This window comes from Mus caroli, chromosome X, assembly GCF_900094665.2.
Source record: "Mus caroli chromosome X, CAROLI_EIJ_v1.1, whole genome shotgun sequence".
Lineage (NCBI taxonomy): Eukaryota > Metazoa > Chordata > Mammalia > Rodentia > Muridae > Mus > Mus caroli.
The window spans coordinates 132952804-132967806 of NC_034589.1; the positions used below are offsets into that span (position 1 = coordinate 132952804).

The 15003-nt window shown below is 40.8% G+C and overlaps 1 protein-coding gene across 1 annotated transcript in view; it reads right to left on the reverse strand.

The window, feature by feature from the left end:
* Trpc5 (transient receptor potential cation channel subfamily C member 5) overlaps nt 1–15003 on the reverse strand; it is a 286364-nt gene that overhangs the window by 125536 nt on the left and 145825 nt on the right. Inside the window, exon 2 of the mRNA XM_021152996.2 lies at nt 9657–10055. Within this exon, the coding sequence (XP_021008655.1) occupies nt 9657–10034 (378 nt within the window). The 5' untranslated portion in view covers nt 10035–10055. The remainder of the gene's footprint in view (nt 1–9656; nt 10056–15003) is intronic.

The following is a 15003-nucleotide window of genomic DNA, read 5'->3' on the forward strand; positions in this document are numbered from 1 at the left end:
TAACATATAAAGGCAGGCCTATCAGAATTACACCAGACTTTTCACCAGAGACTATGAAAGCCAGAAGAGCCTGGACAGATGTTAAACCCCTTTCACTAATAAATGGGTGACAACAATCCCTTGAGATCAAAGTGAGACAGGAAGCCCTCCTGCATTGAAGCTCCCTCTAATCATGTTTTCTTCATTTTGCTGAGAACTTCACAGAGCTGACATACTCCTCAGCACAGAGAACATTTTGTGAATTGGACTTACTTAATCTTGTTTTGGTTTATCAGTAGGAACCCGAATGCAAGGAAAAAATATAATGATTCTGTAGAAGAAAAAATAATGCTGGAGGGAGTGGTCAAAAAAGAAGTATAGTTGGGTAGGCATCAAGTCAGGAAGTCAGGAGATAAAAACAGTACATGGACAGAATAGGGGAGGCAATAGGAACTGTTCAGAAGTGATAGATTTGCTTATTATGCATATGTCCCCAGATTCATCAAACTATGCCCATCAAATATATAAAGGGTTTATACATTAATTTTGTCTCAGTTATGCTTCTAAATGTGCTAAAATATGGTATCTAGACACCGAACTGTTGGGTCAGAGATGATAGAGAAGGTTGAAGACCCTCTCTCATGGGAATGAAAGCAATAATGAAATGAGCAGTTATTTAAATTAATTAAAAAGACAAAAAACTTGTTATTCTAATGTTGCAGTAAATCTCCAACCCAAATATACCCCAGATCCTGGTAGAGAGCACAACAGATAGATGGTATACTCTGACACTGGGAAATTCAGGTTATGAAATTAATTGGGATAGTAATATTATTAGATGCTTAATACTGACTATAGTTGACAGGCTCTAAAATTATGAGAGGAGGCAAATTTTTAGTCATGTCTATGAATGAGTTTCTAGACTGGATGAATTGACATGGGAAAACCCACCCGAAATGTGGACAGCATCACTCCATTGCCAGAAATTCTGAACTGAATACAAAGAGAAAACCTGCTAAGCACCAGCATCTCTCCCTCTCTGCTTCTTAGTGCAGATGCAATATGATCATCTGTGACATGTACATGCTCTCTCATTTACAAGTCCTCAGGGACTGTGCCAAACGGCAAGTCAAAATAAAGTCTTTCAGCCTTCAGCTGCTTTTTCTTTCAGGTAATTTATTATACCTATGAGAAAATTAGCAAATAAAACTATTTTGTATTGATGCAAATAATAAGGCTGTCATACACTAAAGATTATATTCTGTCATAACTAAATTTTACATTCTGCAAATTACTTCAAAGGCTTAATGTAATGATCACTTAGATAACTCTTCTACCACCAGTCTGCTTCCTCAGTCCAAAGGTATTCTCACATTTTAAGACAACTTACAATATAGGTAAGACTATTAATTAGCCTCAAGTTACAGATAAGGGAATTGATGCTTAAATGAGGTAAATGACCTTCCCAAAGTCACACAATTTGGATTCTTTTTTTATTAGATATTTTCTTTATATACATTTCAAATGCTATCCCAAAAGTTCCCTATACCCTCCCCCCGCCCTGCTCCCCTACCCACCCACTCCCACTTCTTGGCCCTGGCATTCCCCTGTACTGGGACATATAAAGTTTGCAATACCAAGAGGCCTCTCTTCCCAGTGATGGCCGACTAAGTCATCTTCTGCTACATATGCAGCTAGAGACAAAAGCTCTGGGGGGTACTGGTTAGTTCATATTGTTTTCCACCTATAGGGTTGCAGACCCCTTCAGCTCCTTGGGTGCTTTCTCTAGCTTCTCCATCTGGAGGATATCATCCTTAGTGAGGTAACCCAATCACAAAAGAAGTCATTAGATATGTACTCACTGTTAAGTGGATATTAGCCCAGAAACATAGAACACCCAAGATACAATGTGCAAAACATAAGAAAATCAAGAAGAGGGAAGACCAATGGGTGGATACTTCATTCCTCCTTAGAATAGGGAACAAAATACCCATGAAAGGAGTTACAGGGACTAAGTTTGGAGGTAAGACGAAAGGATGGACTATCCAGCGACTAACCCACCTGGGCATCCATCCCATAATCAGCCACCAATTTGGATTCTTATTCTTTAAAGATTTTCTTTTCTTTTTTTCTCTTTTTTATTAGATTTTTTTTATTTACATTTCAAATGCTATACCGAAAAGTTCCTTATACCCTCCACCCCCCCACTCTGCCCTGCTCTCCTACCCACCTACTCCCACTTCTTGGCCCTGCCATTCTCCTGTACTGGGGCATATAAAGTTTGCAAGACCAAGGGGCCTCTCTTCCCAATGATGGCCGACTAGGCCAAAAGACTTTATTTTTATTTAAGTGTACATGTGAGTGTGAGCAATTTGTGTGTGTGTGTGTGTGTGTGTGTGTGTGTGTGTGTGTTGGGGGGTTGTGCACATGTGTAGACTACCTATAGAGACCAGAAGAGAGTGGCCACAGAAGCTAGGGTGGTAGGCAGCTATAAGTTACCTGATGTGGATGGTGGGAACCAAATTCAGGTCCCCTGTAAGAGCTGTAAGTGCTCTCAACTGCTGAACTATCTTACCAGCTCCTCAAATTGAATTCTTTTTTATGTTGGTGTTTTACTATCGGTTTTATTTTTTCAATTTTTAAATTAGATATTTTCTTCATTTACATTTCAAATGCTATCCCAAAAGTCCCCTATACCCTCCCCCCACCCTCTTCCCCTACTCACTCACTCCCACTTCTTGGCCCTGGCGTTCCCCTGTACTGGAGCTCAAATTGAATTTTTAACCATTATGTACAATGAGTATTTAATTTGCAAGCATGTGTGCCCCTTCTCCATGTGTGAGTAGTGTATACAACTTGTTCACATAGGTGCATATGTATAGAAATCAAGAGGTTGACTTTAGGTATGTTACTTGGTGGGTATTCCCCTAATTTTTGAGACAGGGTATCTCATTGGACCAGCAGTTCATTGATTTGATGAGGGTTTGATGAGGAAGGCTTGACAGTCAACTTTGGGGATTCACCTGTCTCTTTGCCTCCACCCAGTGCTGGGTTTACAGATGTATGTCCCTAAGTCCAGCTTTTCCATGAGTATTGGAGATCTGAACTCAGGTCCTTATGCTTGCACAGGAGATACTTTACTAATTGAGTTATCTCCCAGCTTCATTTGAGAAAATAGATGCCATTAACCAGCAGATGACATCAGAGGAAGAACAGTTCTATTGGTCTAGTGAGTGCTTAGTACAGGCCAGGGACCATTCCACATCAATGTATCTATAGTTCCTTCCACTCTTACTATAAGTCTACAAACTAGATTCCCTCATTGTCTCTAGACACAGATGAAAACACTGAGGTCTAGAGAGATTAAGTGGCTGGTCTAAGTAAACACAACTAATAAGTGGCTGACTCCAAAGTATAGAGTACCTGTAAATAGCAGGGGAATTTTTACAAGCTCTTTGTTCTCCTCACTCTCACTGAGTTGAATAAATAGACTAGTCCCTTTAATTCCTGTCTGTGTGTTTCAGTAACCTTTATGCAGTGTCTCTCTTCCATACTGTACAATCTTACCCTGAGACTAAGAGCCAGATAGAAAAAGAAAAAAAAAAACCAAAAAACAAACAAACAAACAAAAAACAAACCCATACCAAACAGTGTCCTATTGTTGATTTTCTATAACCTCAACACAAACACTTATCAGTGTTGTTGAGATTTAATCTCTGTAGCTCATCTGTGAGAACAATTTTAATTTGGAGCCATCTGCCACAGACAAATGAATAATTATGGCAGAGCCCAGAGGGGTGGGCCACAGGGAAAAGGTTGGCTTAGCCACTTTCTGGATGCCTGCAGTGACGCAAGTGACCAACTTACTTGGGTAGGCTGTTGATACAATGACCAGAAGCTCTACTTACACATTGTTCAAGTCTTTAAACCCTTCTGTCAAAGGAAGAATGGCTTTGAGGTTATGGAGCTTCTTCAGTAGCAAAAGGCAGACTGTTGACAACTAGGCCAGCCAGACAGGAGGGAGGTGATCTGTGAATTGGGCCAGCTCACTCTCCAACCCTCCCACATACTGGACCTGGGGTGCCTTGTGACCAGGGCCACGGACCATCTGGTCTCTTCACACACTATGACGAGCTCAAGAAAACTGAAGGAGCAAATCAGAAAATGATCAGGACTGACATCAGTCTAACATTGAGTGATCTCCCAAAGTCGTTCACATATTTTAATCTTAAGTTTTCCTTAAACCAGACCTCTGGGTTAGGCAGAAGTTAGGCACTGTTAGTGGTATTTTAGAGATGATGGAACGGAGCTGGCTAGTGCTGGGAACAGGGAGTTAGACTCTACCTTCTGTCCTCTACACCTGTGGCATTCAAGTTGTGCTAACTCCTCAAAGGTCAAGGAAAAGCAATAGTGAGAGAGAATCTATATGTTCTGGGTCCAACCTGCAGTTAGACTACGGAAGCTCTCTTTAGGTTGATTCTCAGTGGGATTTTATGAATGGCTCTACTGCTAGAAACATTTGGAAGCCACTGACTTGGAATAGCATGTCTCACACAGCATGAATTTTGTACCCCAAATGATATGTTCAAGTTGTACTAACCTTGAGTATGATCTTTATTTGGGAAAAGAGTCTTTGTAGATGCAATTACAGAAAAATGGGATTATCCATTTAAGGAAGCAAGTAATTTGGATGGAAACAGAGGAAAGAAAGCCAAAGAAAGAACACTTTGCATCTATAGAGGTAGAGACCGAAGTGATATAAATGTAAGAAGCATGAGGGATTGTAGCTAACTTACAAATCTTATCAGACACCTCTCCAAAAGGAATCAGTCTTACTATTACTTTCATTCCTTATTGCCTCCTACTCTGTGAAATAATACATTTATTTATTTTGCCTTAAGCCACTCAGTTTATGGTAATTTGTAAAGAGGAACACAGAAAGCAAATACAGAGGCATAAGGACCTCTTACCTAGAAAGAAACTGGTGTTGGTTCAGGCCTTAGCCCCAAGATTTTGATCCTATAGTCATGCACTGAGCCTCAGGACACATCCCCTATATGTACCACAAATGGTTCAGAGTTGGTTTAGCACATTCACCTAAATGCGAGTCTCTTCTCTGAATTATAGCTGAATGTGCCTTCCCTACTGAATGAGGCTCATTTACAGATACCTAAAGCCAATGGCCAGAAGGTAGTAAGTAGAACAGGCAAGAAGTAGTCTGGCATCAGGTATTCTCTTGTTCCCAAGTTTTGAATTCTTTGATAAATTCTAAGAGTGTTTATATGTAATCAATCAATCAATCAGTCAATCAATATTACAAAGCCTTCAAGTTGCCAAATTTTACTCCTAAAAAAATAGTCTGCAGTGGGTAGAAAGTTGGTCAAAGGAACAGAATCTGGAGCAACAAGAGGATCTCTCTCTCTCTCTCTCTCTCTGTCTTGTTTCTCCTCCTCCTCCCCCTCCCCTCCCCCTCCCCTCCTCCTCCCCTCCCTTCCCCCTCCCCTTCCTCCTCCTCCTCCTCCTCCTTCTCTGCCTTTTGGGTGTGGAATAGTCTACCTGATAATATATTACTATTCTTATTCTAAAATTTGGTTCCTGCTGAAAATTCAGGTCTCTATGTGAATGCTGACTCTTGAAGCCAATAATGGCCATTTATGCTGGGTCTTGATCATTATTGTAAAGTAGTTTTAATATGGATGAGTAGGAGGAGGAGCATAATGAGAATGGGGTAAATGAGGCACAGCTGCCAGCCTGGACCTTAAGTTCTTGCCTACAAATGCTGAAGATGACCCTGATTTATCTTCCCAAGATTGATGGAGGTCAGTTGTGCCTCATTTTCTAGAGTGATGAAGACCAGGTGGTGGTAGCTCTGTGAAAAAGATTTGCTCTTCAGATTGTGTGCAGAAGGTGTGCCTTCCTGCAAATTGTCTGCTCAGCTGAACTCAAGGCCCTTTAGAGGGCTTGTGTTTGTTCACATTCCCGATTGTTCCTGAGCAAACAAATCTGGTTTTGATTTCAAAGAAATACAGGACTCTTTCATTGGGACAGTCTGGTGTTATAGTTACTGACATATGATTTATCATAGTGACTGTCACAGCAATGGAAGACACTATTTAGTGGAAATTCATAGTTGTGCTTGGGGAAGAGAGTCTAAAGCTACCAAAAGGACAGAGATGGAGCTGATGACTCTGTGCTATTTAACACACATTGTTGTATGATAGTGGAGTACTGACAATAAAGGGATTATAATGATAGTGTCTGACAATAGGTCTTAGCAAAATCCAAGCTGGTACAAATATCCTTATCAAGGTTGCATTTGCCTGATTTTGTACCAAGAATAGTTTGTTTCTATGAGCTAAGTTCTACTTCTGCCAAGGTGAGGTCACATTAACCTGCTCTTTAGTGGAAGTGTAACATGGTGTCTTCCTTCCTGACGAGCAGATCCCCAGCATCTGCTAGAGTACAGAGAAAGATGAGTAAGATGGGATCCATCAAACATGGACTTGCTCAATATTGACTACCCAGCTAGGAAACTGTGTTGTGTTTTCTTCTTCCTCCAACTAGTGATGAGGGTAAATGTGATTGATTACACAGTCCCCAAAAGTCTTGTCCAGGGAAAAATGTCTTGTTATTTTTTGGGAAAATATATTTTACTCCTTCATATCTTTGGCAAATATTTATATACCATCCCTTCTCTTGTGGACACTGATTCAGTACACAGAGGATGTGCATGGAAATAACTGGGCATTAGGCTTATACTATATATTAAAGGGACTAGGAACTCCTACAAGTGAGGCCATCCACTAGTGCAAGGTGCCATGAGATTAGTTTCAAATAAAGGGAAGAAGACTGATCCAGTGTGGTATAGGAACTTAGAGGATGGTGCTTAATGCTGAGAATGTGACACAGAACAAATGACTTTTGATTTGTTTGCTAAGATGGATGGAGTAGGAAACAAACTCACATTCTATGCTACATTTCTTAGGCCTGTCACTAGGTAGCACATCTATTTTCTATTCATTTGATCCATCTCACCATTCCTGTGTTAGGATTCTATGATTTCCAGGGAAGCAGTGTGGCCTAGTGTATGGCGTTTAAAAATGTTTTCCACTCAGAACCCCCTTTCACCAAAGAAATTTTAATCTAACCCAGGTATATAAGTATATAAGAGAGGTTTAAAAATATTAAACATTTGCTAACACTAAATCATGATTAAATTTAGCCTAAAACAATTGCTAGATCTACCTCATTAAAGATGAAATCAAAGTTGCATACTAATGGTATGAATGTACTTGTTTATATTTATACAAAGAATTAAATCTTGGCTACATATTTGATACTTCTTTTGATTTTTTTTGATATGCGATACTGCAGGATCCTTTTTCAGAGTGAACAAGATTTTAGTTTTAGAATCATCAGTGCTGAGAATGCTGCTATATATAACCACATACTATGAAATAGCAGAAGTATGTTTAGGGCTATTTAAGAAATTGTTGGACATTCTGTGCTAAGCTTAAGCTAAAACTCACCAATTTATTTTTTTAATAGAAAACAACTCAGTGAACAGCTTTTAAAAATCATACATTCTAATGCAATCCAATCCAAAGGTATGCTAATTGAACATGCTGAGGTATTATAGCAAAAATATGAAGAGTCTTTGTTTTCCATAGTTGCACCATTATGCTTCTGTAATCCCATAATTATTGGTATGTAAAATAAAGGCACTGTCATTAATCTATCAGTCATTAGTCTCAAATCTGAGCTGAGAAGTGTCACTGACATTGTGTAGAGTCAGAGCATGTGCAATGTAAAGGGACCATACTATTTGTTCAGAACCAAGGCTGCAATGAGGTTGCATGATAGTTAGATCATGAGCGAGCACTGCCACAAACACCTGAGGTTCTTTGCACGTTTGACTTTAAATCAATTTTTTGATTGTTGTACATTCAAACGTCTTTTACTGTTGCTAATTTTAAAAAGATTAGTTGTATTAATTAATTATATGTGTTTGTGTGTTTATGCATCTATGAGTATGTTCATATGAATACAGGGACCTGTGGAGATTTAAAAAAAAGGCACAGACTATCCTGGAACTGAGTCAGAGGTGGTTATAATACACCTAACTTTGGGTGCTGGAAATTGAACTCAGGTCCACATTGCAAGATCAATACATGCTCCTAATATGCCATCTCGGCAGCTTTGGTTGCCAAATTCTTTGTAATAGCCTCATTCAATTGTGTGATCAGGACCTAGTAGCTAAAAAGAAGCTTAGGAGCTTGAATTCTAGCTCTGATATTTAGTGTGACCTTTACAATTGATTTAATACTCCTTTTTTCATACTGGCAAACAGGGAATACACTACTACTACTACTACTACTCCTCCTCCTCCTAAATAATAATGTCTAGCATATTAATGCCTCAATGATTAAATGAAGTAAGTCATGTTAAGATGCTTAGCTCAGTAATGGTTACATATTACCCATCCATTAAATAAGTATTTATCAAGTATGGTGTCCACGTAGTTTTGTAGAGCAAGGAGCAAGAGTGATGGGATCTTTAATTTTTTGGAGGTAAGGAAAATGCTGATGGGGAAGGGAACTTGGTCTGTTATTCCAAGGTTTGTTGATCTGCTAGTTCTAGTCGACTCTGCTCTCCATTCTGTCAATTCCAGGACTTTTTGAGCCATCAGCTCATTTTCATTGCTTATGTCCTATATGAATCAGTATGAAGAAGGATGGGTCTCCCTGAACTCCAGCTTTGTCTTTGTCTCATAAGACTTGAGGTTGAATGTTTGCATTGTTGCTAATTAATCTCCTTCCATATTTGACCAGTTCCCATTCTATTTTCTTCACCATGGGTATAACAGAAGCTAGGAGGCCCCCATCAGAGGTTTATCAGATAAGCCACATTATCTTGGACATCCAGCCTCCAAAAATGATGAGCAAAACAAAGCTCTTTGCTTTATAAAGTACATCACTTCAAGCATTTTCTCATAACACCAGTGGTAAAGTCAACATTGTGGCATTAAAAGCAGGGACATGAGTAATTAGATCATTATCCTAATGTAGAAAGAAGAAGCTAACCTGACTTTTCAGGAAGGCTTCAGAGGCACAAAAAGAATTGGTGCAGGGAGACTAATGAGAAAATGTTCCTGGTCGTGGAGGACAGTGACTCTCAAAGTAGAGCCTGTGTTAGAATCCCCTCGAGGACCTGTTAAGGCATCTTATTTTTCTAGTACATGGTATATGCAAGGCTTTTATTTGTGTCTCTACCGTGGCACTCAAATTTAAAGTCTTCTTGTCTGTGGAAGAAAAGCCTCTCAAGAGAAAGCACGGGTCTGTGCTTGGTCTCTTTTCTAGAATGTAATGTTTGAGTAAAGAAAGAAAATGAAGATGTAGCGGGGGTGGTAAAGAAAGTGGAAAGAGTTTACATATTCTAGACATGAATGTGACTTTGCACTGCTAAGTATTGAATATGTATGAGTAACTAAGGAAAAAGAGACAAAGCAAAGAAATAAAACAGCAGGGGCCACACAGGGCAGCTCCTGGGATAGCTCAGGAGACAACTGATTACAGTTTCTAAGATAGGGCCTCTCCGTTTCAGACTGCCAAACCTTTGTCCTTTGGACTCTGACACTCTGATTTCTAGCTATTTCTAGCCCTAGGGAGTTCTCTTACCTGCTTCTCTCCGCTGGGCTTCCTGTAGCTAAGCAGAAGTTCCACAGCTCCTACCACCTCCTTGCGGATGGCGTAGAGTAATGCATCGCCCACATACACACTGTGGTTCAGCAGTAGCTCCATGATCTCCAAGTTCTCATTCTCAATGGCAATGAGCAGGGCGCTCCTGCCCAAAGGATCCATGCAGTTGATGTTGACATTGTAGTAGATCTCGGCCTCCTGCAGTGCCTGCTTCACTGTGGCATAGTCCCCCTTCTCCACGGCACTAAGGAAGGCTTTCTCCTCAGCAGACAACTCAGTCTCAGCCCTCACGATTTGGAGGGGGATGCGATCTCTGTATGGTGAGTAATTGACCTTCTTGTAGTACAGCTGGGCCATGGTTCATAACAATTTAGAAAACTAAGTGGGGGTTGGAGCGAGTGAGAGAGAGAGAGAGAGAGAGAGAGAGAGAGAGAGAGAGAGAGAGAGAGAAGTTTTAGTTACACGAAGCATTCAAATGACCACTTATTAATCCTTTTTTAGTGGCATTTCAAAATCCCAAAAGTGTTTAAATGACATCAATGTGACCCTGTTGCCAAGGAAGAGAGTAGCAAAATCCCAGACTTTGATCAGATAGATTTGGGCTCAAACTAACACTTACCATCTCTGTGATCTTGGACAAGTTAGTCTAAGCCTCTACCGCATTAGTTCCTAAGGTTATCCATATTAATATCATTAGCAGTTATTGTCTAGACACTGCTTACCAAGTCTTGTGCTAGAGAATAATTCCTACCCTGAAAAGCTACTCTGATAGTTAAAGGAGTTACACAGGATCACCACCCCTAAGATAAAGTACACATTAGATTGTCCTTTTCCTTTCACTGCTGAAAATATTTGTGGTACTACTTTTGGTCAGTGGCACTACCTTCATCCTGACATAGGGCCAGTTTCTTTTGATCGCTGGGTCTGTGCATCTTTTTGTAATCTAATTTTCAAGATTTCATTTCTCATTGTCCCAGACACACATTCCAGACCGAAGTACTGTTTTAAGAGTTGAGAATACAGCTCCATGAGTAGAATGCTTCTCCGCTCACCCCAGAGCCCATGTTTGATTCCCTAGCTCCACATGCAATAGAGCTGGTAGTGCACAGCCATAATCTCAGCTCTCAGAAGGCAGAGGAAAGAGAACCAGAAGTTCAAGGTCATCCTTGGTCATAAAGTGGGTTCACAGCTGGCCTAGGATTTATGAGACTATGTATAAAAAAAAAAAGAAAAAAAGGGGAAAAAATATATGTGGTTTAGTGTTAAGTCCAGCCCTGTTCCTTGATGATGCTCATTGAAGAAGTATTGACTGAACAGGCCAAAGCTATCTGCAAATGATAAGGCTAGCCTCCCTTCCTAAACTTACCCCTGGTTTCTTTCTGCCACGATTCCAAACTCTGAAGCTAAGAGACTGGAGAATCAATTTGATTTAATTCTGAGGAACAAATGGTCCGTTTCATTGGTGCCAAATCGAAGGTCACATCACACTTAACAGAACTGACTGTAGAGTGTAAACAACATAGTTTTTTTACTGAACACCTGTACTGTTTTTAAATTTTCTCAGGATGACCAAGAAAATAAAAGAACACTTGCCTATAACCATACAGAAGGCATCACAGGGTAGAGCACTTCCTCTACAATTTACAGATCAAATTCACTTACATTCCTCACTGACACCTTGTACTGTCCCTGTGAGATGGGGGTGATGATCCTCTTCACGGGAGAAAATGAGACTTAGATCTACTAGCAGAGTGATCAGCTGTTCTCTTCTGTCCCTGAGTTCTCCAGGCCTCTCTAGAGTTAAGATGGCCTCATTTTAATACTTTTCATTTTACTACTAGCAGGGAATGGAAGTGTGATAAAGAGCTCTGTGTCTCATCTCTTGGATGTAAGAGAAGGTATGGAACGTCCACATTTACCTCAGTTTTTCAGGTAATTACATCTCTACTTTGACAGGGCAAGAACCATATATTATATCAAGTAGCATTTGCAATTCATGTGCTTGTGATCTTTGGGGCAGTTAGCATTTGAAGATAACTGTTGGCTGCCTTTTGCCCAAATGATGCATTTCTTTCTTTGTCCAGCAATCAGGAGAACAGGGTGCTGTTTGATTCCCTAGAGAAACTCTGATGCCTTTCACTACTGTGCTGGTTACTTTTTGTTAATTGGATACATACTCAAGTTACCTGGAGAGGGAGAGCACCTTAAGCAAGGAATCGCATCCCATCAGATTGGCTTGATTACTAGTTGATGGATGAAAGCACAGTTCAGTGCGAATGATGCTGTCTCTAGAGAGTTGGGCCAGGCTTCATAAGTAAAGTAGCTACATCAGGGCAGTGGTGGCGCATGCCTTTAATCCCAGCACTCGTGAAGCAGAGGCAGGCAGATCTCTGAGTTTGAGGCCAATCTGGTCTACAGAGTGAGTTCAGAGTTCTGAGTGAGTTCTCTGTAGCCAGGGCTACACAGAGAAATCCTGTCTTGAAAAACAACAAAACAAAACAAAACAAAACAAAACAAAACAAAACAAAACAAAACAAAACAAAACAAAACCAAGAACAAAAAGGTAGCTGAGCATACTCTGGGGAGCAAGCCAATAAGCACCTCCTTCCATCGTCTGGCTTCTGCATCTGCTCGAGTTCCTGCCCTGACTGATAGACAGCGGTGAGGGAGTGTAAAACCTCTTCTTTCCCAAGTTCTTGTTAGTCATAGTGTTTATCACAGCAACAGGAAGCACATTAGAGCAGCCACTTTGAAAGAACTTGACAGAGTCTAAAGGAAGTTGGCACTTAGAGAAAGCACTTGCCACTGAACAGCATATAACCTTGATAATACTAACTTTAGACTGCCTCTCTGCCTCGATGTTGTCAACAGGAAGTGGGAGGGAAGAAGAGCGTGAGCCTCTGAAGAGAGACTCAAGAGCTCTTGGGCTTTTGCTATAATAACTTACTTAACGGAAATGCACTGAGCAATTCCAGTGCATCCAACATTCTGGAAACCGCTGTAGTGATGGTGTGGGGGCAGGGGAGGGGAGAAGATGGCCTCCACACTGCCACATGTTGGACTTACTAATAAACCTGACTCCATTCTTTCCGCCTGACTTCTAGTGTGCATCTATGTCATCCTATAAAGCACAACGTCCTGATTCCATTCTGCTTATATTCCATGATTGGTGTGTGTGTGTGTGTGTGTGTGTGTGTATCATAGCCCAAGATTAATGGTAGATATCTCGCTCTGTGGCTGTCCTCCTTTATCTTTTGACTAGAGTTTCCCTCCAGCAAATTCTAGGGATCCTCTTGTATTTGCTTCCCAGTGCTCAGGTTATACATGTGGACTCTCATGCTCAGCTTTTTTTTTTCTTTTAATCAGGGTACCAGGGGATCTAAACACATGCTTGTCTGGCAAGCACTTACTTGCTGAACTATCTCTCCAGTCCCTCCTGCTATTCTTTTAATGGAATCTTTAGGAGGCTTGCAAGCTCTTGGCTCCTGTTCACTTTCTTGACCTTAGCTTAAACTCATCCTAGCCACAAATCTTTAACTCCCTGATACTTCCTTCAATTCTTCTGTGTTGCCAAGATTTTCTGACTCCAAGACCTTTGACCTTTACCCATCTCTTTCCATTTTTTTTAGTTCTTACATAAATATCACCCTCAGAGCTGCCCAAATTAGTCCCTTCATATTCTTCTCTTTATGGTCCTGTCTTCTTCCTCTTTGATGCTTACCAAAATTTCTACTTAATACTTATTTGTCTTATTGGCTAATTGCTCCTTCCAAATAGCCTTAAAGCTCAAGTACAAGAATTGTCCCAGTTCCTGTTTCCTGTTTCCCAATGAATAGCCCAGCACTGTTCATTGACTGACACAACTTGAACACTAGATCCATATTCAATGAGTAAAGGAGACAACCACCCCCAATATTCCCTTACATCTTTTCATCCCATCTTGAGTTCTAGCCACATTGAGCTATGTTCCGACTTGTCCTTTTCTGACAAGTTCTTTGTATCTGGACATCACCCTATCCTCTCTGCTTAAACAACTTCTCCTCATTTTTCAATATCTCCTAAACCACAACTTCTGTTAGGTGCAAAATATTTACCAAATGCCCTCAGGAGTTCAGCCAGTCTTCCTGTTCTCTGCTGGTACTTTGATCACATTTCTTTAGTAAGTAACACTGACTGAATATTCTTTTGTCTTCATTTGACTAGGGTAGCAGAACATAGATCTCTGTAGTCCCAGCACTCACACAATTCTAGAACATGGCAGGTAGTAGTTCTGAACATTTAAGAAGCAAAACCAATTGGGTGATAGCAGAATCAAATATTAAGTGGGTGGCACTAATTTGATACTTTGTGATCTCAGAAAGGACTCAACAAGGACTGGAGGCCTCAGAAAAGGTTTCAGGGAGCAACTATTGAGGTAATCTTCAGAGGGCCAGTTAAATATACAAATGTGAGGGCCATTCTGCCCTTTAGAGGGAAGACTTTTTTAAGTTTTAAACACTTTTTATTAGATATTTTCTTTATTTACATTTCAAATGCTATCCTAAATGTTCCCTATACCCTCCCCCCCACCCTGCTCCCCTACCTACTCACTCCCACTTCTTGACCCTGGGGTTCCCCTGTACTGGGGCATATAAAGTTTGCAAGACCTAGGGGCTTCTGAGGGAAGACTTTTTTTTAACATAAGACTACAGATTTGGGAGGGCTCTGTCTGCCTGAGCAGGTGAGGGGGCCATCTGGTGTACCGGGGCCCTCAGAGACCAGTCTGTTCAGGTGAGTGCACAAACTGCAGAGACAACACATCTTCTGGGACAGGCCCTGTTTCAGGTCTTCATTTTCAGCCAGGAGGCAGGTCTGAACTCCAGACTTCTGTGCACCTTCCCAGCAAGGGGGAGAGCTTGCCTACAGAGAGTACTCTGACCACTGAGACTCAGGAGAGAGCTGTACTCCCTGAACTGCTCTCAGAGGCTAACAGAATCACAGGAGAAACAAGCTCTAGCCAGAGACAACTATAACAACTAACTCCAGAGATTACCAGATGGCAAAAGGCAAACGTAAGAATCTAACAGAAACCAAGACCACTCACCATCATCAGAACACAGAATTCCCACCTTGCCCAGTCCTGGATACCCCAACACACCCGAAAAGCAAGATTCGGATTTAAAATCATATCTTATGATGCTGGTAGACGACTTTAAGAAGGGCATTAATAACTCAATTGAAGAAATACAGGAAAAATCTGCTAAACAGGTAGAAGACCTTAAAGAGGAAACACAAAATCCCTTAAAGAATTACAGGAAAACACAACCAAACAGGTGATGGAATTGAA